The sequence below is a fragment of the Colossoma macropomum genome, unplaced genomic scaffold (genome assembly GCF_904425465.1).
Source record: "Colossoma macropomum unplaced genomic scaffold, Colossoma_macropomum, whole genome shotgun sequence".
Lineage (NCBI taxonomy): Eukaryota > Metazoa > Chordata > Actinopteri > Characiformes > Serrasalmidae > Colossoma > Colossoma macropomum.
The window spans coordinates 49,087,308-49,114,982 of record NW_023494787.1 but is presented as its reverse complement, the minus strand read 5'-3'; the positions used below and the strand labels follow the sequence as shown (position 1 = coordinate 49,114,982).

At 41.7% G+C, this 27,675-nt stretch overlaps 1 protein-coding gene across 4 annotated transcripts in view; it reads right to left on the bottom strand.

Moving 5' to 3' along the window:
- LOC118806214 (retinoic acid receptor beta-like) overlaps positions 1 to 27,675 on the bottom strand; it is a 179,043-nt gene that overhangs the window by 12,687 nt on the left and 138,681 nt on the right. For all 4 annotated transcript variants that reach the window (XM_036567674.1, XM_036567676.1, XM_036567675.1 and 1 more), the window contains one exon: positions 6,975 to 7,151. In XM_036567674.1, coding sequence (XP_036423567.1) covers positions 6,975 to 7,151 — 177 coding nt within the window. The remainder of the gene's footprint in view (positions 1 to 6,974; positions 7,152 to 27,675) is intronic.

Sequence of the window (27,675 nt, the reverse complement as noted above, 5' to 3'; positions counted from 1 at the left end):
CGCTGATAGAGAACATCCTGTTTGCCTACAGACTCCATTCTGCCAATTGCTGTTAAGATGTTTCTTGCAGCATCTCTCTCTCTCTCTCTCTCTCTTCCTCTCTCTCTCTCTCCCTCTCTTTCTGTCTCTCTCTCTTTCTCTCTCTCTCTCTCTCTTCCTCTCTCTCTCTTGCTCTCTCTCTTCCTCTCTCTCTCACTCTCTCTCTCTTCCTCTCTCTCTCTCTTCCTCTCTCTCTCTCACTCTCTTTCTGTCTCTCTCTCTCTTCCTCTCTCTCTCTCTCTCTCTCTTGCTCTCTCTCTTCCTCTCTCTCCCTGTGCTGGAAATACAGAGAAAAGAGAGCTGAACTGCAAATAAACTCAGTGCTGCTGCAGCTCTTAAAGCGACAGTTAAAAAAAAACATTTACAGTTTCCCCCCTTCATTCCAAATACAGTCAATCAGCCAAGACGTGTTCATCGCCTGAAGTCCTTACTTTTGCACAGTAGCTACGAGGCTAATGTAATAGAGGAAATGGAGGCCTATACAGTCGGCTCCAACAGTCTGAGTGTGCTTCTGTTTAGCATTCTTTTCCAATTTAATACAAAATTCAATTCCAAATTATATTATCAGCTAGCGGTGGGCGGTACGGGCAAAAATCTGAAAAACATATCACAGTATAATTAAGATTTCTGACAGTTTCAGTACATATGAAACTGGTGGATGTTCACCGCACTACCACTGATGGACAAAGAAACTCTGCACTGAGTTTTGATGTGAGGATTTTATTCTGATAACAGAAATAATACAGTTTTTAGTGCTGGTTAGTGAGCCGCTGCTTCTTCTCTCCTCTCTTCACCTCCTTATATAAAATCAATGTTTAAAAATAAGCTTGGCTGACTGGCGCACTGCATGGAACATGGTGTATGACGTTAGCAATATGTTAGCATGAGGGGTATAATTCACTCGAAAACTGACCATCAAAATATGATGCAGCACAATTGCTGATAATGTTTGTATATGAGAAATGAAAAGGCATTTTGTGTGTTAGAATATGCTCGAACACAGTCAAACGAGAGTGTGCAGCGAGCATTTTCGAGGAAATTCAATAAAAATGCACCAACTGGAAAGCACATTTGGACACGGCCCAAAAAATTCAGAGGAAGGCTGTCTGTGAAGGGTGAAGGGATCTGGACGACCACCAGTATCGGAAGATATTACATTTGTGAAGCTGTGAAATCGGCTATAAAATCTACATCCCTCTGAATTTCTGTTCGAATTTTGATAAATAAATCTTGTATTATTCAACATGAAGCCTGTTTAATTTTGTTTGCCAGGACATGTAGTTACTCAGATATTCACATCTCAAATGATGTTGATTTTTTTGGGACACTCTGTATATATATCACTGCTGGAACAAAACCTGCAGATCTCCAAAATGGTAACTTTACAGGAGAAGGAAAACATACTTTACTTCTAATGTAAGTCAATGGAACCAGACTTATTTTCCAAATAATTTGCAAAATGTGTGTACACACACACACACACACACACACACACACACACACATACACACACACACACACACACACACACACACATTTTATATATATATATATATATGTGTGTGTGTGTGTGTGTGCACAAAGCAGCTCCATTAAGGCCTGACTGGATGAGTTTGGTGTGGAAGAGCTTGACTGGCCCTCACAGAGCCCTGACTTCAACCCCATCAAACACCTTTGGGATGAACTAGAACGGAGATTTCGAGCAAGGCCCTCTCGTCCAGCATCAGTGTCTGACCTCACAAATGCTCTTCTGGATGAATGAGCACAAATTCCCACAGACACTCCAACATCTTGTAGAAAGCTTCTCAGAAGAGTGGAAGCTGTTACAGCTGCAAAGGGGGACCAACTCCATATTAATGCCTAATTAATTGCCCATATTAAAGCTCCTGTAGGTGTAAAGAGTAGGTGGACATCCCAACGTAAACTGCCCAGCACCAATACAGGTTATATTATAGAGTAAAATTGTGTAATAGTAACACTAAAACATATGGATTTTTAACTCTGTTATATATTCACTGCGAAAAAATAAATATTAGCAAGCAAAAACATCCTAAATGTAGTCAACATATCTAATATTTCTTATTATAAGATTATTGTAGAACTAGATTATAAAGATTATTTAAAGATTATTTAGCTTATGCTTATACATTTTTACTTATTTTAAGACCTTTTATATTACAAAAGCATCTTTTTCCATTGGAAGATAATTTTTCAAGCATCATTTATCGAAATATTATTGATTAATCGTGACAGCCCTACACTCCACACAGAAACTCCACAATCTCTTCTTTCACCTTGCCAAAAAGACTGCAGCTCATACGTCAGCTCGCAAACCACCTCAATGAACTGAAGGACGTACGAGCGGCGGTTACTGTCACTGCAGATAAAGGAGACCCACTACACAGGATTATGGTAATAGGGACGGCAGTCAGTGGCCTGAGGTCAAGCATGAGGCTTACTGTCATGTGTGTATGTGTGCTGAGTGTTCCTGTAAAGCAGGATCAGACTGAATGGCAGGAACAGCGCATACTGGGTCTGAATGAGACCCCAGGAAAAGGCTGATTCAGTCACAGGAAGTCACTCGGCACTCGGCCAAAAGGAAAAATGGAAAAATGCTACGTCTGTAATAAACATGCTTTGGTCTCTAGACTCAGATTTACTGGTTTAAAGACAATAAAGGTTTAATGACCATGAAGGGGTTTCCCTTCTGATGATGTATCTTGAAGGTGGGAGGGACTTTTGATAAACTGCAAGCAATCTGGGGTGGATTTTTTGGGGCGTGGCCTGTTTGAAATGCTTTTTTTTCTGGCTAATGAGAAAAGAAGCCAGATAGCTCACATTACTGCTAGGAAGCTGAGCCTGTATTCATTAGCCTCTGCATCACTGGCTGTGACAGCAGTCAGGATTCATGCTGCTATATAGAAAACTGCATTACACGACAAATAACATGGTACAGGCAAGTTGTTAGGTGGTTGCTAAGGTGTTGCTTGGCATTGCTACAGTTTCCCAGGTGGTTGCTAAGACGTTACTAGGCCACTGCTATGCTATCCCAGGCAGTTACTAAGATGTTGGTAGGCCATTGCTATGCTATCCCAGGTGGTTGCTGAGATGTTGCTAAGCTATTTCTACGGTATCCCAGGTAATTGCTAAGAAGTTGCTAAGCAGTTGCTACAATTTCCCAGGTAGTTGCTAAGGTGTTGCTAAGCAGTTGCTATGGTTTGCTATCCCAGGTGGCTGAAGGTGTTGCTAAGCTGTTGCTATGCTATCCCAAGTGGTTGCTAAGGTGTTGGTATGCTGTTGCTATGCTATCCCAGGTGGTTGCTATGATGTTGCTAAGCTGTTCCTACAGTATCCCGGGTGGTTGCTAAGATGTTGCTAGGCCATTGCTTTGCTATCTTAGGTGGTTGCTAAGGTGTTCCTAGAATGTTGCTATCCCAGGTGGTTGCTAAGGTATTGCTAAGCAGTTGCTACGGCTTCCCAGGTGGTTGCTAAGATGCTGCTAGGCCATTGCTATGCCAATACCTGGTGGTTGCTCATGTGTTGCTAAGCTGTTGCTACGGTATCCCAGGCGGTTGCAGGTGTTGCGAGGCCATCGCTTTGCTAATCCCTGGTGGTGGTTGCTAAGGTGTTGCTAGGCATTTGCTATGCTATCCCAGGTGATTGCTAAGATGTTGCCAGGCTGTTCCTACTGTATCCCTGGTGGTTGCTAGGCCACTGCTATGCTATCCCAGGTGGTTGCGAAGGTGTTGCTAGGCCATTGCTATGCTATCCAAGGTGGTTGCTAAGGTGTTGCTAGGCTGTTTCTATGCTATCCCTAGCATAGAATGCTAAGAAGTAGATGTATAAGCATTATATATTTTATAAATGGAGTGACTCGGTTTCAGGATGTGGAGCATTCGCCTTTTCACTCCAGTGGAAAAAAAAATGTTTGAACAAACGCTGTACGCACACCGTAAGTTGAATCGGTTAAAAAAGCACAGCAGTCTATTCGGGTTTAGGCTCTACGATCCTGCAGAGGTTTGTGGTTCCAGCTCAAAAGCTGTAAGAGAAACAGTGTTACAACCTTTGACTGTGGAATAACACTGTAATAATAAGCCAGTGTAATAGCATCATATTACCACCCCCTTCCTCCAGTACTGGTATAACTGGTGGTATAACTGGTAAATCTGCTTTATCTGATAAACCTAACAAGGAAAAAAAGGCAAAAAAGGGAAGAAAGAGACAGAAAGAGGTTAAGACTCATGATTTGGTGCTGAAAGCTCTCTCCTTTCTCTCAGTCCTCTTTCCCTTCATCTCTGCTCCCTCAGGGAAATCGCTAATCAAATCACTGGCGATCTCTCTCTCTCTCTCTCTCTCGGCCCAGCTCCACACTGAGCACGCTCAGTCGCTCCCTCCACCACCTTATCACTGAGCTCTGTTTCTCGCTCATTACCGCCGCAGCCTGAGCTCAGCACACTGCGCACACGCACACAAACAGCCGGAGGGCCTCACACTCACTGCGGCCCAAATTTACATCCGAGCCAGAAAACAAACAGGAGCGTAAACGAATCAGTCAGACACAAAAAAACAACTCAGTAACAGCTAAAACAGAGCCGCTCTCGCAACTGAGTGTATCAGCCTCGTAATACTGAGTGGTATGTATGTGGAATGGCTTATAGTGATGCATGGGCGCCTCAGCAAGCCGGTCCAGAACAGCTCGCGATGGTACTGTACTGACGACAGCAGCGTCTTAAAACAGCATGCAAAACAGCACTTAAAGTGGCAAGAAATCAAATTTTTACATTTTCCCCTTTAGTCCAAATATACCAGATCAGCCAAGACACGTTTGGTGTCCAAAGCTGGTTTGTTTTTGCACTGGAAATATGATACTAATGTACAGAACTGTGAAAAAGTCAGAGACCACCTATTCTATTCAATTTTCCAGTCAAAACAGCCATGAGGTACATTTTATTCACTTTATTAACAGAAAATTACGCCTCGAACACTAAGTATATCAAATATATCAGCACTTAGTTTGTCCAGGCTTTTGCATTTGTGTCTCTACTGCTACTTAAACTCTTCCATCCTTCCAATCTTGGAACCAATGAGTTCCACCTGCATCCTCCCAACAAAAGCTGCTCCCAAAGATCTCAGTGGCCATTATTATCCCTTTCAAAGAGTCAGTATGACTGGCTTTACATGGTGAAAGTTTCAAGCAACTAGTTGCATGTTGTAAGTTGCCTGCAACATAATTTCTTCTTCAACACATCTTCTTCAATCTTTAAAAAAGATGGTTCTTCAAGGGTTCTTTTGTAAAGAAAATGGTTCTATATAGAACTATGAACACTCAAAGAACCCTTTGCATGATATAAGGGTTCTTTGCATCGTAAAAGTGTTCTTTAGATCAATGAAGAATGTGCTGTAGATGGTTCTATATAGCACCAAAAATAGTTCTATTGTTACAATGCTAAGCTTGTTACAAAAAACACATTTTTGGTGCTATACTGAACCCTTTTCAAATGGTTCTATAAAAATTATCTACAATACATTCTCCATCAACCCTTTCAAGATCCAAAGAACCCTTTATTCAATGAAGAGTTCTTTGAGTGTTCATGGTTCCGTATAGAACCATTTTCTTTATTAAAGAACCTTTAGAAAAAAACTTTTTTTTTAATGGGTTGTCTGTTGATCTGGTGAAATCAATGGTCAGAAAGTAGGCTGTTCACCATGATCACATTATTATCGTTAGCAGTGTTTTGATTGGCTGTTTCATTAAACTTGTTCCATGAAGTTGAAACGGTTGCAACTCTTGCAGCTAGGTTTCAAATGAGATGCAGGATGCTTTACGTTATGCAGCTGAAGTGCAACTTAGTAAGTTTCAAGAAACCGAAGTTGCATGAAAGTTCCACCATGTAAAGCCAGCCTAACACTCACACAAGCAACAACCCAACCCAAATGCAAAACCAGCTTCTAAGACTGAACTTCGGAGGTGTGTCTGCAGATTTCTTTGGAAAACTGAAAGTGAGTGTCCTGAAAAGAATGGAAGCTGGAATAAAGGTGAAGAGTGGACACATTAACCCCTTAACATTCCAGGCTTATTACATACTAAGGCTTATTATGCATCAACTACAGGGACTTCAATGCAAACAGATGAAGCTTTTCTTAGGTTATAGCTTAGGTTATAGAAGTGTGTAATAACACACTGGGCTCACTGGTTGGCCAACGGCTTGGTGAGGGGTTAAATACTGAAAATTTAGGATATTACAATTAGTAGTTAGGCTTCTGTGTAACTTATCACAGCTAAAAAATAACACTATAATGAAAACGTAATGGTCATTTTGTCTGGAAATTAAAGAAATGAGGGTCGTCTCTGACTTGTGCAGGTGGACCCTCAGCCCACCAATCAGCATCGACAGGCCTAAGTCAGCAGACAATAATCCCAAAACCATGTGGAGCTGTTCAGTGATCTCTTACAGACTTGTCTATAAATCTCTATCTATAAAACAGACATTTGTAAAACTATTGCTTTGACATTTTTTAGCAATTCCAGTTTCATCACAGGAGACTCACCATCATCAGAGCAGTAAATAAGCTGATGGAAAATGATGATGTTCTGCTGTCCGTTCAGAGTAAAAATGGCCCAATATATGATGCCCCCCAGCACTGGGCTGTGGATGAGTGGAACTGTTTTGTCTGGAGTGATGGAGCTCCATCCAATACCTTTGGATGAGTTGGAGTGATCCAGAACTGACCATCCAACATCAGTACCTGACCTCACTAATGCGCAATCAAATTCTCACAGCAATGTTCCAACATCTAGAGGTGTTCCCAGAAGAGTAAAAGCTGTTACTGCAGCACAAACTCACCATTAACACCCTTCATTTCAGAAGCAGCGCTGGTGTCTACAAACTTTTGGACACGCAGTGTGTATGCACTCGCTCACTCACTACACCCACCAGTATGTCCAGACAGGCAGCTTTCAGCAGAGTGATCTGGTCAGCGATGGTCAGTCCAGTGAAGCCAGGCACTCGTTTGGCAAACTCCACGATTTTGATAATGCACTTGGTGGCCAGCTCACTGAACTTGTCCCACAGCCCCAGGTCCAGACGCACGCGGTGGTCAGCACTCGAGTTCTGGAAGAGGAGAAAGCACACAGTCAGATAGAGGGATGGCAGTTTCACAGAGCTCTCAACCCATTTGGTTTATGTGTATAAAAGACCCTTTTCCACGGTCGTGGAGGTTCAGGGCTGGCACACCGGAACCCTCGTCTGATACGGCTTCGTCCACACTTTGGACGATTAACATCAATGATTCTCGTGTTCAGATTTGTTTATCCTTTTTTTGTTGTTTTGCATTTTCTAAATGATGGGCTCAGACTGTGGGTGGTGAAGTACTATGTGAAATTGTTATCATGTGCACTAAGGCTGAAAGAATTTGTGTTGTTTATGCAGAATTGTGCACTTTCACTTTCATTTGTTACGGTGTTTGGTACACCGTGCACACCCGCTGTTAGGGTTGCCAAGTCTATCCCGCCAAAAATTACTAAAATTACTAAAAAAATTAAAAAATTACTAAAATTACTAAGCTTCAGGTTCTGATGGACGGCTTTGAAGCAAACTTTGGGCTGGAGATTTCTGCTGGACCTGGCTGCCTTAGAGTAACTACTAACACAGCAATATCTGTGGGCTATTAAAATAAATACAAGTGTTAAGTGTGAGAGATGCTTAAAGTTAATAAAACTGAAAATTGTAGTGTATAATCTTCAGAGGTCGCCCATAACAATTGGTCGAATAAAAGGTAAAAATAATATAATAGGGTGACACTGCCAGCAGCATCTCCAGGATGAGAACTGCTGGGGTGTTGCTATAGTTACAGTGATGGGTGTTAACGGCCTGCCTGATATTGTCAGTGCTGCTGGTAACTGCTGTGGAGAGTTTTGTTGGGGGGGAATAAAATGCTGATTAGAGAACTAAACAGGTCGAGAGGCACCAATAAATTATGTAGCATTCCATACAGTTAGGCCTGCCACAATTATTACACAACCGCCTAATCACAATTATCTGAGATGATCATAATTATTTAATAATTGTAACTTCTATCTAGAAAATCTATACCTGCACATATAGATTGACATCTTGTACATGTTCTATCCATATCTTGTATAATCTGGAATATATATATATATATATCCCCTGTGTACCCTGCATCTCATTTATCTACCTTAGACTAACATATTGCATATATGGACATGTGTACAACTGTACTTATCATAGCTTTTATTATTCACAAATTATATTGTTGTAGAAAACTGTATATTGGAATGGTGCAACACTGGCGTACTAATGTGTATATGTATATATATTTAGAGTCTAATGTGTATATATATATATATATATATATATATATATATATATATGTATATACACACACACACACACACATACATATATATATATATATATATATTTTCACAGACATACTGCAGCAAAGAAAAAGTGAACTGGGTGTGTTGAGTTAAGGCAAATCATTGTAAATATAAGGCAGCAAATGCATTAACTGAGACATCATGGGGCTTATGAAAACAAAAAACTGCTATAACATGTTTAGAGGGCAGCATAATGCAGAATGAGTACACATAATTCTGTGAAACTCTAGACATTTCTGTGATTTGATTGGACAGTACAGCCAGTGTTAGCTACTGTAAGTAAGGAAGTAAGCGAGCAAGGTGGCCACACTATGCCTGTGTTTTAACAGCTGCAAAATTAAATAGTTAATCGCAATTATTTATTTGAAAATTAATCGTCAGATAAAATTTCATGATCGCAACAGCCTCAAATACAGTGAGCAGCACAGAGTGGCTACTGTCAATTGAACCACCACCTCCCCTGATTTTGTTTGAAGCGTGGCCTGCCTGCCTAGGCGGGGCACTGAACCCCAGTCTGTTGCATAGGAGGCAGCAGGATCACCCAGTATGATTATGAGTGGAATATATCATAGCTAAAAAATCAAAACCGCACAAATTGCTGTCCCCTAATGGTTTAATGTTATGTTCCGTATGGGTGGCAGTGAATTCATATAGTTTAGAAGCTGTGAATTTATTTTTACACCATTTAGTATCTGTTAATTCTCTCTCTCTAGCTTTATGACGTCATGGAGTGTCTGAAGGATTTAGGTACAGTGGTTCTTATTTATGCAGAAAACGGAGACCTGATTGCTGAGGTGAGGTCAGATTCTTGTGTTGTGATTAAACAGGCGGGTGCCGAACTAAAGGAAAAATGGATGAAAATGCTGAGGAGGCCCAGCTGACCTTGATTTTGGATCAATATGGCAAAAGGAAAAGATATAAATGACTTTGAAAGAGTGTTTATTATTGGGGTGCGGATGCTCATTAAATGTGAGCTACTATCAGTTGAACCCACCATCTCCCCTGATTTTGTTTGTAGCGTGGCCTGCCTGCCGGGGCGGGGCACTGAACCCCAGTCTGTTGTATGTAAGGCAGCAGGATCACCCAGTATGATTATCAGTGGAATATATCACAGCTGAAAAATCAAAATTGCACAAATTGCGGTTGCTGCTAATGGTTTTAATGTTATGAACTGTACAGGCACCAGTGGATTTACACAGTTTGGAGGCTGTGAATTTAAGGGCTGCTGTGTGTAGAGTCTGACACCTATGTTTTCATCAGATTCAGAGATAATGATCTCCATCGCCTACACACTCCTCACACATCAGCCAAAGCACCAGAATAACACAATATAGCTCACAATACAACCCATAACAACTGTACACGCACACACACACATACATTTATATATAAAACCTTCATATTGCTGTTGTGGGGAGGGAATGTTTTGACTGAGCCGTCAGGGGAGAACTGAGTGGTTCTAATGAAGCAGGTAGTTTTTGTGCATCTGTGTTTACTCCAGCAGGCTCAGAGCTGCGCTGTGATTGAAGCCTGCGCTCGCTCACCCGCCCGCCCGCCCGCCCGCTCGCTCGTTCTCCCACGTCTCAGAGCCGCTGATACACTGATAGAGCTGTGACAGCTCGAGAGAGGCACACAGAGGAGGTGCTTTCATACGCACAAGCCTATTAGGAGACAGACTGGATCTACAGGGACATGGGGAGAGGGAGAGAGACACAGAGAGAGAGAGGGAGAGAGAGAGAGAGAGAGAGAGACAGAGAGAGAGACAGAGTGGGAGTAGTGTGTGGGAGAGAGCTGCTACCGGTTGACAGAATTAATATTTACTGCAGCTTCATTTTTCCACATAGAGATTTCACTCCTGCTTTGGCTGTACATTTCTGACCTCACAATGATTACGATTCCTAATGAAATGATGTACTGCATTGTGAAACCTCACGTGACCACAGTTTGATTCAATTAGAATATTGAAAAATGATTTATAATAAAAAAAATTTTCTCCACTTTTCCCAAACGATCCACCACACATAGACTGACATCTATTGAACATTAGGTTGGGCACAACTCTGTGGATAACCTCTCATTTAAGCAAGTAGCCATAATAATAATAATAATATAATAATAATAATAGGCAAGGCAAGTTTATTTATATAGCACCTTTCATACACGGCTGTCAAAATGCTTTACAAATGAGAAAATAAAGCATTGTTTAAAAAAGTAAAGTAGAAGCAAATAGAAAAACAATTAAAAACAACATTAAAATATAATTAAAACATGATTTAAACAAAAAAAATTAAAAGAGAAAATCATGAAATTAAAAATCAAATTAGAAATGAAATTAGGATAGTCAAAAAATCAAATAAAATAATTATAAATAATTATAAATATAATTATTATTATTATTATTATAAAAGTAATAATAATCATCATCATCATCATTATCATCATAACTACAGCCCTACTCACAGCAGAGCAAAAATAATATTAGTGAAATTCCAACAGCTGTTTACATCAGAACTGCAAACACATTTAAGGCTGAACACACTGTCTGTGTTTACATGCAAAGATTTTTGCCAATCTGATTGAAAACATTCCGATTATAGATTCAGACTGAGGTGTTTATTCTCACTCTACTGAACAATCTGATGGAAAATCTCACTAAATGCTCACTACAAGTAATCCGATCCAAAATTACACGCATATGTAAAGAACCACTTAGTGTGGACGTTACCATGACAACCAGCATCACGTGAGTCCAGTCAGAGTGAGATGAGCAGCAGTGAGCAGCGCTTGTGTTTTTAATTACTTTAAAATGATGTCAGACTCAGGAAAACGTCCTTCACACGTCCTTATTAAAGAAGGCCGAGAGGAAGACGTCGTGTTCTGAGACACATAAGCTGGACGTCCGTCCCACCGCCGTCTTTTAAAGATCAGAGCATAAACTTCGTCTCCTCTGCAGACCAGTTTCTGCTCCGCCATGTTGAACGGTATAAACTTTCACTATGACGCGACGAACATGATCAGAACGGACTTAAACTTTCTGATAGGGAATGTAATCAGATACAGGCGTTTACACGGATATTATTCTTCTATTTAACGGATTATTTACAGGATCACCCACCTCGATCAATCAGATAGAAACTGTATTCTGAATGTTTACAAGCATGAATTCTACTCATAACAGATTATCAGGCTGTATGTAAACGTGGCTATTGTCACTGATGTGAAGCTGCTCTTGTGAAGTGTTAAAAGCTATTTGACAGCTAATGGCGCCCCCCTGTGGAGAATCTGTAGCCTGCGAAACATGAGTTCCTTGAAGTGCTTCAGTCTAAAAATAGTATTTTATATATTTAATATCTTAAAAAGCTCCTTACGGTGATGTAGTTTTGTTGGTACAGTAGCCACGGCTTCACACGTTTCCCAAACAGTCTATACATTTTACACCCAACACTGAGAGCGAAATTACTCCTCACTCCTCATGTCTGAAGCATTTTTACAGTTTAGCAGTCCAGGATAGAGTAGTATAAGTTATTTACTCTCCACATGGACGAACACGGTTCAAGCTCAGCAAAGGGCAGCACTTAATGTTGTGTTTATTGCGGGTTAAAGTCACGATAATGATAAAAATATGATTTCTCATGCAGCCCTAACTCCTGGCCACAGACAGCTGTGGCATCGCCTCACTAGGGATGTGCAGGGCACTCAAGTTCTCCGTTAACCCTTTGAGTGGGTCAGTATTTGAGTGGTCAGTTTTCAAATACTGAAATCACTGTTTGAGTTAGGGTTGCCAGATTTCAGCTGTATAAAACCGGACTGGCCGTGTTGGGGGTGGGGGTGTCTTTTATTGTGTGTCTTTTTTGATAATTGTCTGGTTTATTTATTAACATTGTAGGCTAAACTCGTTAAGTTCCGTCCAGTCTGCCATTTTTCGGCCACTGTATAACACAAATAAATCCAGGAGAAAACTACCTACTGTTTATTCTCTGTGCTGTCTGTGGGCTAAACTCCTGACGATGCGGCCCGTGCTTAGATGGCTGCACCACTCAGGAGACTATAATTCTTTTTAAAAATACACTGAATAGACAAAAGTGAGTGGAGGAGCCAAAATATCAAAACACATTAAAAAAGCAGTTTTAAAAACAGCCCAAGATGTTTATTTTGGCCGGAAAATGTGCGCACACGCTTTATTGAACACTGTGATCAATTATAATTGATTAAAACATCACCTTTGGATCAATGAATTGCCACCTTCTGATTGACGCATTAGTGCATTTCAGCGTGAGTTAAAATACCAGTCGCAACTGCAGAGAAAGAAAATCGTAAGCGGGAAGGAAACCAGGAAGCAGGCTAAAAGGGGAAAAAGCAGCAGCCAGTCGGAGAGAGAGAGAGAGAGAGAGAGAGAGAGAGAGAGACTAAGTGCCTTTTGGGAGAGCATGGCTATATTATCCAAGAGCAGGAGTGAAGCACGGCGCTCCGAAGCTCCGATCAGCTCAGGAAGACCGTGGGCTGAGCAGCTGACGCTAATTTGTTTGTTTTCCAACAGTTTACATTAAATAGCCCATCTGTTCCAGCTCAGTGCGCTCCACCAGCAGACAGCCTGGATCCAACACAGCCAGAACGCAGAGAGAGAGAGAGAGAGAGGGAGAGAGAGGGAGAGAGAGAGAGAGAGAGAGAGAGAGGTAACACATGTTACGACCTCCAAACCTGGACCCAGACGCACAATACAAGGCCGACCTTTACCGAATACCCAAAACCGAAACAGCTAAAAAACTGCTAAAGTGAGCTTTTCTGGCTGTCCTTTTCAAACTGCTACGTCCAATTAAAAACCATTTCATGTCAGAGTGTTTCTGCATAAAAGACCAATTTCCTTCAACTGTGGCCTGCAAAAAGCCTAAAGCGTTCACAGCTGGGCCTTAAATACGTATTTATTCCCCACCTTTAGTGCTTCTACTTGAGTGCTCTTATGAACGTATTGAACATACAGCGGCCCTAAAAAGTACTTGGACATTTTCACCGTTTAAGCACTGGTGAAGTTTAATGAAGTTCTTCAGGTTACTTTATAAAATGATCTTTATTTCAGAGAAAAACACTTTTAGCACAGCATCAAAGTGACTCCAACCAGACTGCACTACCAGCACTGCAAAGCAGTTTCACTTTACTCAGTTAACCATTTCAGGGGTCAGTATTCAAATACTGAAATCACTGTTTAGTTTAGGGTTGCCAGATTTCAGCTGTGTCAAAAATCAGGTGAGCTGCAGGACGCTTTACATTATGCAACTAAAGAAAAAAATTGTTTCACGTAAAATTTAATGCAACTAAAGTTGTATGTAAGTTTCAGCGTGTGAAGCCAGCCAAACACCAGTGCTGTGATCTACAAAGCAAGCCTTTTTAATCAAAGCCCTTTTTTTACCTTTTTGTTGTTATTATTTTTCCTGCCTTGCAGTTAACCAGACATCCATTTGTTAACTCTTACAGACATTTGAATATCAAAATTGGCCAAAAAGCATGTTCTTAGTGGAAAGTCAGGGGCTTGTGTTCACTGATGGGATTAAGAACTCAGAAGCGTGTGAAGGCATGGACGCGAAGTCTGCAAAGAAATACTGAATCTGAAACTCACCAGCCGCCTCTTAAAAGAACACTTCAGCAAAAAGAATTAGAATCAAAATCAGAATCCAGCTTTATTGGCCAGGTTTGCTTACGCATACAAGGAATTTGGTTTTGGTTACAGGAGCTCACAGTGCACAGTATCAAACATTTACATGTAGTGAATAAAATAAATATAAAAATATAACAAAATAAAATAAAATAAAACATGCATTCCTAGTATAGTGGCAGAGAAAGGGATCAGTGAGGTAACAGTCCGATAAGTGGGGTAATAAGGCAGGTAAGTAAGATGCTAGAAGAAACACTGGTTTGAGGCGGCAGTTCCAGAGGATGGAGGTGAATTAGATACTATATACCAGTATTTATAAAGTGCATAAATGAAATGAAATGAAAGTGCCTAAAGGAAATGGTAGTCTTGGAAGGGCCTGTTTAAAATAAGTTTGACATTTAGTTCCCTAACAGAGTGAACTGATGCTGTTTGGTGCCACCGGATACTGAGAAAGATTTAATCCACGTGCTTTATAGGTGCTACTCTTACTGTCTTCAGTAACACAGCAGCTAAACCACTTCTATTCAGTCAAGCTAGGACAGGGGTCGGCAACATGTGCTGACCCCTTATACTGCCCTGTTGTGGCTCCACAGCAGAATTAGATTTGTAGGTGAAAATAAAATAATCCTCCTTTACAGTAAAATAAAGCTCTGCTGATCATTCAACACAGTTTAACAATAAATGGTCTTAAACTCTGGAGTTAATGTAGAACTGCTAATTCACCCTTTAACCCTGAAGATCAGCACAGACTGCTGGTCACCATAGCAACACAGACAACAGTCTCGCCCAGCTAGTAGCTAACGAAACGGCAAAGAGAAAGATTGAAGATGGACATCGATAATTTGGAGATGAAAGGACTTATTTGTGTTTATAATCACTCCAGCTGATTTCCTGATACGTTTAATCTGCAACGAGAAACTGACAAACACTAAAAAGTCACGAGGCTGAAGTCAGTGTCTCATTTACCAGCTTCTTGTTCGAATTTTCCACGTTGCAGCAGTTACATTCTGGTGCCTCATGCACCATTTAAGGTGGAACAGAAAATTCAAACAAGAAGCCACGAATGAGAAGAGACTTCAGCCTCGTAAAGAGTCGAACATTGAGAGAAAATGTTCCACTTTTGCGGAAAAGTTTTCTGACTGAGATGCGAGAAAAGCGCCTATAGCTGAGCTAAAGCTTAAAGCAGAGCAAAGCAAGTCTGCGTTTTGGTCTATATATTATATTATTAGTCTATACTAACATATTAAAACATACCGAGGCATATTTACAGGATGTTAAAATGGACATAAAATGTTGAGGCTCCCAAAGTGGTTTGATTTCTGTTGAAAGAACAAAATGGCTTTTTTTTTTACATTTGGGTTGCGACCCCTGAGCTAGCACCTTTCTTTAGCCTATGGGCCCGGTTCATGCGAATGCCTGCATTTTTCATAAGCAGGGTGACTTATTTAGCCGGACGACTTTCAAAATGTGCGGCAGCGGCTAAATGAACACATGTATATGTATAAAGTCGCTGGACACGGCTGTGAAAAATGAAGCTTGGGCTCTTTGAAGGATGTCATTTCATCAAGTCTGAAATATCCTCAAGCCTGCAAACCAGCGTCTGGGTTTGTTATTGCTTGGCTTCAGGTAAAAGCACCATTCCTCAATTTCGGGGGTGGTGGTGGGGGGAGTGTCTCCCTCCACTCCTCTCTCCTGGATGCTGGGTGAATTCCTCAGGCGCTGAGCAGAGTGGATGGGCGGATGGACACCGGAGGGCAGGATCTATTGTCCGCGGCTGTAGAGGGAGATCAGTAAATATGATCTTGGGTTAAGTGAGAGGCGCGGTACGGATGTGCTTAAATCATCCTCAACGAGCCGCGGCAACCGCCGCTCCCACCGCAACCGGAGCGGGGTGCGGAAACGGCCAGGGCCCGGGCTCGCAATATTAAAGCCACTCGTCTTCTTCCTCCCCGAGGGCCGGGAGGAATGGAGGGACGAGATGGAGAGAGGGAGGGACGGTGTCGTTTGATTTCCCTTGCAATCTCAGTCAATTACCGCGCCGCCGTAATTCAATAGAGGGGAACAAGGAAGTGGCCAGGGAATTCTAATTTCATTTAGAGGCATTTATCCAAACAAATTAGACAACTCGCGACATTAGAAAATAAGCTGGCCAGCGTCGGAAGGAGCGCTGCTGTTTTATGGGCCGCGGCGGGACAAGAATTTCAGGGCTTGAAATAAAACGCCGGTGCCGAATAGCGGGTTATGTAGCCAATATTCAGCAGAGGAGCCATCCCAAGGCCGCCTCCTCCTCCGCGCTTTCATTTTGCCTTTAAAGCTGCCAGGTCTCGTCACCGTCGCTGTCAATGAAGCGTTATTCATCGGCGGGCTGAGCCCCCTCTCCCTCACCCGCACGTGAACTCCCGAATTCACAGAGGAGCTGGATTTGAATATTTCGGAGCATAATTGGAGCTTTAACCTAATCCTTGGAGGAGGGGGCGAGGGGGGGGGGCTCCTCTTCTGTTGCCAATAAAAAGCTTCCAATGGCACGCCAGGAACCAATCGGCGGTAATAATGAGGACTTTCTCCCAGGCTTCAAGGCAGGATAATTAGCCCTGATCCAGATAAAGGCCCTGCACCGCTGTTCGGGCAAACACTACCTGCTCTCCATTGCCCTCTTTCCAAAAGCTCTGGGCGATGAATAGATGTGTTGCTATTTAAAAACTACGGGTATTTAATCTCTTGGCTGTGTGTATTTTTTAAAACCAGTCAATTCGTTTGGCTAATTCTGTTGAAACTGGTCACAAACTTTTCTAAGTGAAAGTAAGTCGACGTCCCCTACAGAGAACACACTTCTGCACATTTTAACGCACAATTACTGATTATTTACTGAATTTAAAATAATGGAAAACAAATAAAACAAAGCATGGAATGTGCAAAAGTTATAGCACACTTTATATTTTAGGTTTTATTTTTTTCCAGTCTGTTAAACTCTGCAAATACATACAAACTGTGCACTATGATTTGCACAAAAATGCTTTTTTCTGTCCCACAGTGGGTGTGTTAACCTATTTTCCCTTTTGCATTCAACTGTATTTGTATCAGCAGTGATACGTGATTGCTGGCTAGTTACTGTACTGATTGCTTCATATGAAATGTTGAAATTAAAATAAAACTAATGTAGATTTATGGTTTATTCATGATTGGCAATGCCTGAGCAACCTTTGTTCGCATCCCTGGTCGGCTTGTGAGCGCTGCCTGAGCCACTTGTGCATGTTGAGGCACTGAAGTCGGAGGAGAATCTTTGTTTAAACAAGTTCGCTTTGTTAATAATTCATGATATGTTAGATTTGCAGCATTTAAAATCAATTTCTCACTGATTTCATTTTACTTTCCCTTTGCAATCAATGTAGCTGCATCAGGAGGAATTCTAATCGATGCAGCGAGAAAACAAATAAATCGTAACAGCACTATTAAGATGCAGCTACTGTACAGGATTTTTACCCTGATTTTAGCCCCAGTTCTCAGCCAGGGTCTGTGCTGTTTGGCTCTAGATTGTAGATTTTGGGGCAGTCAGAGTCGATAGTTGGGAGAGGATATCGATTTGTGCGAGGGGCACAGATTTCACCTGCGGATCACATTTCAGACCAGTGAAAACAGAGAGAGTGGAAAAAAGTATGAATAACAATAACAAAAAATGGCAAACGGTCCACTTGTGTAGTGGAGCTTTTTAACAGAGTTGAAGGATCAAGTGCAAATCGAGTGCCTGTACAAAATGAACTCTAAAAAACAAAAACTAGGGCTGAGCAATTGAACATTTCTTCATAACATGTTCATTAATGTTTAAATCAACATTCATAAAGCATTCGTGTTTTGAGTCATTCTATGAAAACGTCCATTTTTGTGTCCCTAGCGTTTACAGATATATCACACTAGACAAACATGTTAGGGTTACAATTTATTATATATAAATATCTAAATATTAAATATATATTTTAAAATAAGTTATTTCAAGAATTACACCTTCTTGAGCATCAAGATCATATATAATTCATTACCTCAAAATCATACAGAATTCAAAGTATCAAAATCGCAATTGAAGAGTTTAAGAAGTTTCAAATCGGAAGAGCTGCAATTTTAATTATGTCCCACATTATTTATCATAGGTTTCTTAACAAGATTTAAGATTTTAACCGAACAAAGCAGAACTCATGAACTGGCAGTCTGGCACTACACTCAGCATTCAAGCCTCAAATCTGAAAAAAACAGACGGTCTTCTTCTTCTGGGGGAATTTACATGGAGCCTAAATTTAGAAAATGACCACATTTAAATCATAATTGCAATACTGGTCATAAAAATGGAAGTTAGATATTTTCCCCAAATCAAACACTGACGCACTGATCACGCCTCACATCCACGACCTTCACCCTGTGTATTGTTTACTGTGCACGAGCAAACAGGCTACACTTCCACGTCTGTTTTGCTGTCTGCGTCTCCTAGTAACAGTAACTCCTGCTGTGCAGGTTCATGTGAGTTCAATTCACTTCAGCAACTACTTTGTACTTTGTTTATAACTTTATTTCGCTGCTGTTGGAGCAAAACCTCGTATCTCCAAAATGGTAACTTTACAGGAGAAGGAAAAAACACGCTTTACTTTTAATGTAAGTCAATGGAACCAGACTTATTTCCAAGTAACTTTGGGTCATTTCTGTTCGTCCATTCATCATGAAACTTACACACAATGTAAAGGACAACAAGCATTTTCAGATTATGTCAAAAACTGAAAAACGACAAAAACGGAGATAAAAGGTTTTGTTCCGACAGCAGTGATATGTTAAGACCGTAAAGATCCATATCCTACTTTTTTTTCTTTTTTTTTATTTTTTCCCTTTGAGGCCAATTTATATATTTGGGATTAAGTACCAAAATAAACAGTCAGAACACATTTTTGACCATTTTCTAACTTTTCTTTATCCCTTAATTAAACAGGATGTTTTTGTTACCATGCTTTTAAGACTGTATGTATGTAAATTATGTCTGTTCTGATTGGCTGGCCTCATTAATGAAGCAGTCCACGCTGAAACACTCCTTATAACGTCAGCATGAGTGGGCGGAGCTAAACTGCAGTTGGCTGGATAGATGTACATATGTAAATATGTCAGTTTTCATGACCTCACTGAAACAAAACGGGCTGTTTTTGCAGCTTAGTTTCCATATATGGACTGTAGTGACTGAAGAGTGAACAGCATGTTTTGAAATGTTAAAGTTTAAATCCTACATCAAACTCTTATTTGAAAAATATCAGCGTAACATGGGCTGTTTAAGCAACAGAACACAAGAGGTTGTGTGTTATCATGAAATAACATCATTCGTGATAACACACTCCTCGAGTGTTCTATTGATTTTATACAACAGTTAAATAAATAAAGTAATAAATTTATAAACTGGGCTGTGAACGCGGCGTTTAATATGTTTTAATGTTCGCAGTTCCTTCGGCCAAATTATAGTTCCTTAACGAGCAGCTTGTTGCTACGTCAGAGTAACGAGCTCCGCCCACTCGCTGCACAGCCGGCAGTTCGTTCTCCAGCTCCTCACACTAAATTCCCAAACTGTCATCACCACTGAGCAGCTTTTCAGTCGGCAGCTGAGACAGAAGAACAGCTAAACAACCTGGAATCAGCCAGAAATGAACCCAATACCATTCGCCAAACTAAACGGGCTGTAAGATGCTTTACAGACTGGCTGGAACAAAACAACATTAATACTGATCAGCAAAAATCTGACAAAACTGAACTGAACTTGATATTGTGGCAGTTTTATGGCTCAGTCTGATTTGATCAGACTCTGAAGATCAGACTACACGTTTGGTGAATGGTATTGGGTTCATTTCTGGCTGATTCCAGGTTGTTTAGCTGTTCTTCTGTCTCAGCTGCCGACTGAAAAGCTGCTCAGTGGTGATGACAGTTTGGGAATTTAGTGTCGTCTCATCTTCAGAGTCTGACCAAATCAGCTGTCGGTCAAATGTGATCTTAAAAGTGTCCATTTTCTGTTTGTGGCAAAGTAAGAAGTAAAAACGTTCAAATGGCTTGAGCGTCTCTTACAGCTGTCGAAGCATCTCAGTGGAGTGACACAGTGTGAAAAAACCGTGATGTTATGGCGAAATAACGGCACAGTTAGAATGCATCTCAATCAATCAGCTTGTGTGGCTAAATAATTAAAAATAAGTTGAAAGTATAAAATGTCAAAGCACTTAATGACCAAAGGGGTAAAAATAGGTCATTTTTATTTTGGCTGTCCAGACATGAGACATTATACTGAAAATAATAGTTTTGCAAATAAAAAAATGAGGACTTTTATTCTGAAAAAAAAGTCTCAGTATTATATTCTCGTTATCATATTAATATCACGTAAAACATGCATGCTTTATGAATCTTGATTTAAACATTCATGAACATGTTATGAAGTGTTTATGTAAGCTGTTATGAAGGTGCTGTGTAGAAAAGTGTCAGTGTTTCTCATTGGAAATGTTGCTCACTGTTGACGGTTTAGAAGACTGTAAGAGCTCCAGACAGACTTTATGTCAAAAATATATTAAAATGGCTTCAATCTTTAGCAAAACTCAAATTCAAACTACTGTTTATTTCTGTTATTTCTGAAGCTTTATTAGCATATAGATCGTCATTCAAAGATCACTCGTGACAGCAGGAGCTGCGCGTTGTTCAAATCTGCTCACGAAAATACACTGACACAAATTTGGCGTCTGTGTTGTGCCATTTCCTCACTGTGACTTTCATCTCGCTCCCCTCTTATCAACGGGTGAGTAAAGCGACAGCCAGAGTAAGATATGACTCGAATGTTTTCATACGCAGCGAGTTCCACACACTCATTCTTCAGAAGCTGCACTGGTCGGGCGTCATGAGACTGAATCATCCTGCCAAAATGTAGAAGTCTTGACAGATGTGTGCATGCGTGTTTGTGCGCGTTACATATTTACACACAAACCTGCACTTCAACTGCGGAACCCGCCGATCAGAGCCGTGTTAATGGTGCATGGATGTCAATCTCCGCAGCCGCATGCTGAGCTCCGGCTATATTTAAGCCGGTCGGAGACAAACACTCGCTCGCTGTCAATCATCCCTGCAATGCTGCTCTGCTGCTTCTCCACTCGCTCAAAAATAAGCCCTAATCTCAAACTGCTATCAGGCCATCAATCAATCCGCTTCTCCTCGAGCTGCGGCCTGCTTGGTTCTCGAGAGCCCCGGCTATCGGAGGAAGCGATCTGCGTCAGCCTTGCTTGTCACGGTGTAGCACGTCTCTCCGGAAGGCGCTGCCAGATTTAAGACAGTTTTCATGAACTGCAACCTCGCTCTCAGACAGGTAAACCTTCGTCTACGGCCCCCAAAAGGCACCCGTCGCAGGCGCGATGCCAGGTCGGGCAGGGGTCAGCGTTGCCGAGATCAAATCGATGATGGTCGGGTCAGTTGCGCTTGGGTTTGATTTACGGGTCCAGACCCACTGATCTGTCCCTGACGTTGCCTGAAGCTGTGGTCTCGCGCTCGAAGAAGCCGACCCGGGCAGGTTTTGACACACCATCTGATTTTTATTGTTTATGGGATGTTTGCTCGGAGGGAAAGAAGTGCGAGACGTGTAGGGAGGAGGGCTTCTCTGGCCCAAAGTTGACCTTTTTTCGGTTGCAGAAAGTCCCACAGGCTGGAACAGATCCTTCAGATTGAGGGCCAAGATATACTTCTACATCTGCCAACACATTCGCAACTAGAACGTTATATTAACGTGTCCATCAGGGGGCAGTGTCCCATTTACCACTCCAGTACAGAAAACAAAAGAAATCTGGGCTGTCAGAGATTCTCTAATGTAAAGGGAGATGGCAGTTCTCTGTTGTTTGGCTTTGGGAAAAACAATTCAGTTTCATTTTTAAACCAGCATTTCTTTCAAAAGCTAACAGGCTCCTCTAAAAACACTCACTGACTTTTAATATACAAAGTAAATAAGTGATACAAGATGCATCTCTTATAAGCTCCAAATATCGGTGTTCAAGCTGGAGCTGTAAAGTAATAAACTCAATGTGGGAAAGTGGATGTGCACCATTAGCTCGGCGCTAACATGATGCTACAAATCTCACAGAGGCCGAATCCCATAGCTAGCTGAAATTAGCATTATCATGTTAGATGTTTTCTATATTAAGGTCTGACATATATGACAGAGAAGACGTCATAAACCTGAATATCCTGCTGTATTTTATGTTGGTACAGGTTGTTCTACGTAAGCCAGCAAGATATTAGATAGCCAGCTAGTGTTAACAGAGCCCGTCTATGAGGAGTCTGGCCACTTCCTATTTCCCCCGTTATATCAAAAACATGACTGCAGAACAGCAGAGGGCACCCGCGAGCCAGTCCTCAGTGAATGGGAGTAAATGGAGCTCAACAGCTAAAAACGGAAAGTTAAACTAGTTTCTAATCACTCGCCCAGAACCTTCCTTTATTCTAGAAAGTAGAAGGATGTATTTCACTAAAAATGCTAAGAAAACTCACCTGTATGTTTCCATTTATCTACAGCAAACGGGTTTTGGGCAGCAGGACGCTAACATAACTGATACTGAGTGCTGATTGGTTGGCGAGCGGAGCAGCTCATTGGCTGTTCGCGCTCACTGACGTCATGAACGTACATAGAGGGCCATTTTAAACTCCTATAACGAGTTTAAAAGCTCTTAAAACATAGAACAGCAGTGTTAAAATGTTTTATGCTGCTCTGTGTTGAGTAAATGATTGTATCCTTTTACATTAAAAGTGTTTAATGTGCATTTACAAACTATGATTTTGCCCAAATGCTCCATCTTAACCCATTCATTTTGGATTCGCTCTGGAGCGCCCTCTAGTGTTTGAGAAATCTATAAGACATTACAGTAGGCTAATGTTAACTAACTTTACCACTAGTTAAGCATAAACTTGATGGTTCACAGAAACTAAGGCAGCTCAGCCAGCTCTATATTTAAATTATGGGAAATCGTGGTCCTTTGCTGCGTCAGTAAAGTACTTTTGGTGCCTAATTTTTACAGTAAAGCTGTTACTGGTACTGCGTGTTTTGATGTATTATTACAACACTGTTACAATAACATTACAGTATCTATGCAGTTTTTTGTTTGATACATTACAATCTGCCTGTACTGTAAACACAGGCCACTGTGTAAAACTATAAATCCCATTTAAAGTATCACACTTGCTTGAATACAGTGTCTTACTGTAATTCTTTACAGTGCGGAAGTGTCAATCAACTTGACAGTCATTTAGAGTGATGAACTAATCCAGCACCACCGTCTCTCTCTACTTTAACGCCAGCTAAACGCCAAACAGCCTGATAAAGAACAAAGGGATCAGCCGCCTTCACTCCACCTCTCAAAGAGGCATTCGGGACCCCCCCCCCGTGTGATGTTTCCCCTCCCCTCCCCCCGACCCAGCCCACTCCCAACGTTCCTACAGCGCCGCTATGAAGCCTGTCATTAGCTCTGTTACTACACATAGACGCTACAGCGCGGTACATTATTCATCACCCCGGCGACACGGCTGGCTCGTTCCCTCGCGACATCTGAAACAGTCGTCTTTATCGGCGGCATCGACAGCAGACGGATCTCGCAACCTTGTCACACTGCCTTTCGTACAGGCAGCGAGCACAGCTTCATTTATAACAGGCCCTTTGTTTGCTTTATATTAATAATGAAATCTTGGAGCTGCATTGTTCAGCCAACAGTCTAACAGCCTTTGTGAGGAACTGTCTAATCTTGTTTCACTGCCATTGATTTCCACTGAATATCCAAGGCACTTTACCTCCAGATACTGGGCGAAAAGGCCCATTGAAGGCTGAGGAAAGCAGGGAGAAAAGAATGGAAGTTATTGAATGGTTGGCAGGGATTTGCCAGAGACAGCGCTCATAATTGAGCACTCTGGCTGTATTAAAGAAGGATTTAAAGTGGAGTACATGCCATCGATTATCTCTGCGCTCGCTCCAGTAAGAATTACAGCGTAAGGCCCAAATCAAACACGCACTTCTCGGGCTAACCCCGGGGTTGGGCCCCACGGTTTGACTCTGCTCAGAAAGTACACGACTCAATATCGTCACGGAGACCGCTCATGGATTTGATCAGCTTGATGATCTACCAGTATTGCTCTGTTGATCCCAGCATGGATCGTTTACTGAACTGGTTCAAAGTTCAAAACACATTTGGGACTTTTAACTTGTCTTGGACTTCAGACTAAAATCCTTTTGCTTAGAGTGACTCTAAACTTTAATTATGTTTATTTTATTAAAACATATGACTAAACATTCCAAATGTTTCGGTAGTGACGATTTTAGCTCATTTTGAGCAGAACTCAAAAACACAGCCAGTACATGACCAGCAAACACAGCTCTGAACAGCTGTTCACACAGAAAATCATCATATTTTTTGTTGAAACACAAAACTTGTGTTTCGGTAGTGACAATTATTAATGTTCCCACTGATTTTCAGACTTTGGGACACATTTACTTCAAAACAATGGGATCTAACTGCTCACCATGTGACCTTGTGGGACAGGGATGCAGTCTCACTTCCCGTCCTAAAATGCAGGGGCATGGCTAAAATAAGGCCCCGCCTACAGACTCTGTTTCGGTAGTGACAGCATTTTTTTTTTTTTTTTCAATTTTAACCCGATTTTCTCCCCAATTTAGTCGTCTTCAGTTCCACCCGCTAGTTAGGACTCCCCCAGTCACACACGATACTGTCAACGCTAGGAGGGTGAAAGCTAACACAGGCTTTCATCCGAGACCTGTGAGCTGCCGCTCACGCAACGTCACTGGACAGCCGAACGCGCTCGGAGGAAAGCACCAACCGCCAGATCTGTTACGTCAGCTAACAGGCGCCTGTGCTGAGTAGCATCGCGTTGAGTGATGGGGGGAGGGGGGCCATCCCACCCACCCAGAGAGCGAGGCCAATTGTGCTCTCTCTGACTCCCGGCTACAGACGGCTGTAGCATCACCAGGGATCGAACTCGCGATCTCCTGATGATAGGGCCAACGCTTAGACGGTTGTGCCACTCGGGAGCATGACAGCATTTTTCAATAAAGTTTTTCCACTTAAAAATTAATTTCCTGATATATCTAAAGCTTTAAACTTCACAAGAAATCAAAATATATTTCATTTTTTAATAATCTAAGAGTCTAAATTATCACCACAGAAAAAAAATAAGGCACTTTGATAAAGCTAAGCTAAATATAGCTAAAAATAATTCATACAGTAATAAATATGTAAGAGAAGCTCTTTTGATGCAGCTCTTAAGGCCGCAGCATCAATTAACTGGTTACCATTTTCAGCAGATGAGCTCTGTGTGAACAGGTTTCCATGTTATATTTACACAGTCAGCTGGCTAATGTATGTAACGCCGTGACAGGATGAGCTGCTGAATGTTAAGTCGTTTTTAACGTAGCTGCTGATATTGCTAACTAACAGAAACTGACACATCTCAGAATATTCCAGCGACTAACGTTGGTGATGCATCATGATGAGCCTTAGTGATGTTAGTAAGCGGAACGTTCGATTATTCTGATAAATCACTCACAGTGTGACTTAAGCAGGAGTTGTAGTTCGGTTTGTCTGAACAGCAAGAAGCGAAAGCTACCGTTTATGGACTGTAGCGAAGGTGGCGCTGTGCTTTCTCGATAATTTCTCAATTGCACCAGGCGCATCTGTAAAAAGCCTTGGTGTCACGATTAATCCCAGTCTGGCCTTCGATGAGCATATTACCAATATTACCAGAATAGCTTTCCTCCACCTGCGTAACATCGCTAAATTAAGAACTGCACTGTCGCTACAGGACGCAGAAACGTTAGTTCACGCCTTCATCACGTCCAGGTTAGATTACTGTAACGCTCTGCTTTCTGGTTGTTCCAGCCAAAACCTTAACAAGCTTCAGTTAGTCCAGAACGCTGCAGCCAGAGTTCTCAGCAAAACCAGGACATTTGACCACATTAGCCCAATTTTGTGTACCTTACATGGGTTGCCAGTTAAATTCCGCACTGAGTACTAAATTCTTCTACTGACATATAAAGCTCTGAACGGCCTTGATCCTCAGTACCTCAGTGACCTTATTTCCTATTATCAACCGACACGCCCACTTAGATCACACGGTGCTGCTCATTATTAGTACCCAGAATAAATAAAGTTACGTCAGGGGGAGGAGCCTTTTCATACAAAGCCCCCCAGCTTTGGAATAGCCCACCAGTCTGTGTTCGGGACTCAGACACAGCCTCAGTTTTTAAGTCTAGGCTAAAAACTTACCTGTTTAGTCGAGCCTTTGGTCAATTTGTTTTCCTAACTATGTCCCTCTTATCCCCCCATCCCCCCTCTTTCCCCCTCCCCCTCTCTTTCCCTGAGCTGAGCGGCTGCCTGCCCTAAGAGGGTCTGACGTGACTGATGCGGCCGGCGCTCTGCACAGTGGTGTTAAACTGTATCCACTTATACTGTTTTGTGTCTGTGCTGTTATCTGGTGTCGACCAGAGGAGGATGGGTTCCCCTTTTGAGTCTGGTTCCTCTCAAGGTTTCTTCCTCCTGTTGAGGGAGGTTTTCCTTGCCACTGTCACCAAGGCTTGCTCACTGGGGGACCCGGATTCTCTGTAAAGCTGCTTTGTGACAACATCTGTTGTAATAGGCGCTATATAAATAAATTAGGCTTGACTAAAATAAATAAATTTGACTTGACTTTTGTATAAAGCTCAGTCAGATATGCTGCATGTGTAACGTAGGAGGCGTTGAGGCAGGATGCAAGGGTGAGTTGCTTTTATTTAAACGAGATTCAGAGTCCAAAAACACAGGGGCAGAGGTTAGTGGAACAGATAAACCCATGAGAAGACAAAACATGGTAAAACAGAACTAAACCAGAAACAAAAGCTACAACCAGAGAAACAAAACCTACAATCCAAGACACAGGCAACAGCAAGGCGAGTAGACAAGGCAAGACGAAGGGACTGAGCAAACACAGGGGTATAAATACTAACAGAAAACGAGAAACACCTGAGACCAATGAGAGGGCGGAGCTAGGAGACAAAGGTGAAGACAGGGCAGGACAGGGGAGGAGCCAACATGACAACAAAAGCACGTCACAAGAAAACAAAGGCACATGGCAGATACAACAGTACAACAACACACAGCACTGGGAAACCAAGAAAAAGGCAAAAACAGAGAAAGACCAGACAGAGAACGAACGGATGTTACAGTATGTGATGACTTTACGCTGCATTTTAAGAAAATGGTCTTTTTACGAAAGTGCTTTTCTTCGATTTAAGAAATTTTGAATGCGTTGTGGTGATTACGTTGTGTAAAAAATCGAAAATTCTCAGAAAATAAAACATAAAGGACTCAAAAGAGAGCAATGCAATGTTGCAGGGTGCACACGTGCTTACTCCCTGATGGCAATGGTCAAAACTCGAACTGTACCTCAAGCCCTTCGAGCTTCGAGTACAGCTCGGCTTGACCCGCCATCCTTCAAGACGTGGAAGACAATCATCAAGACTCTTCTCTGTCCTGGAGTCCAGGTGGTGGAACGAACTCCCACTGGCTGTCCA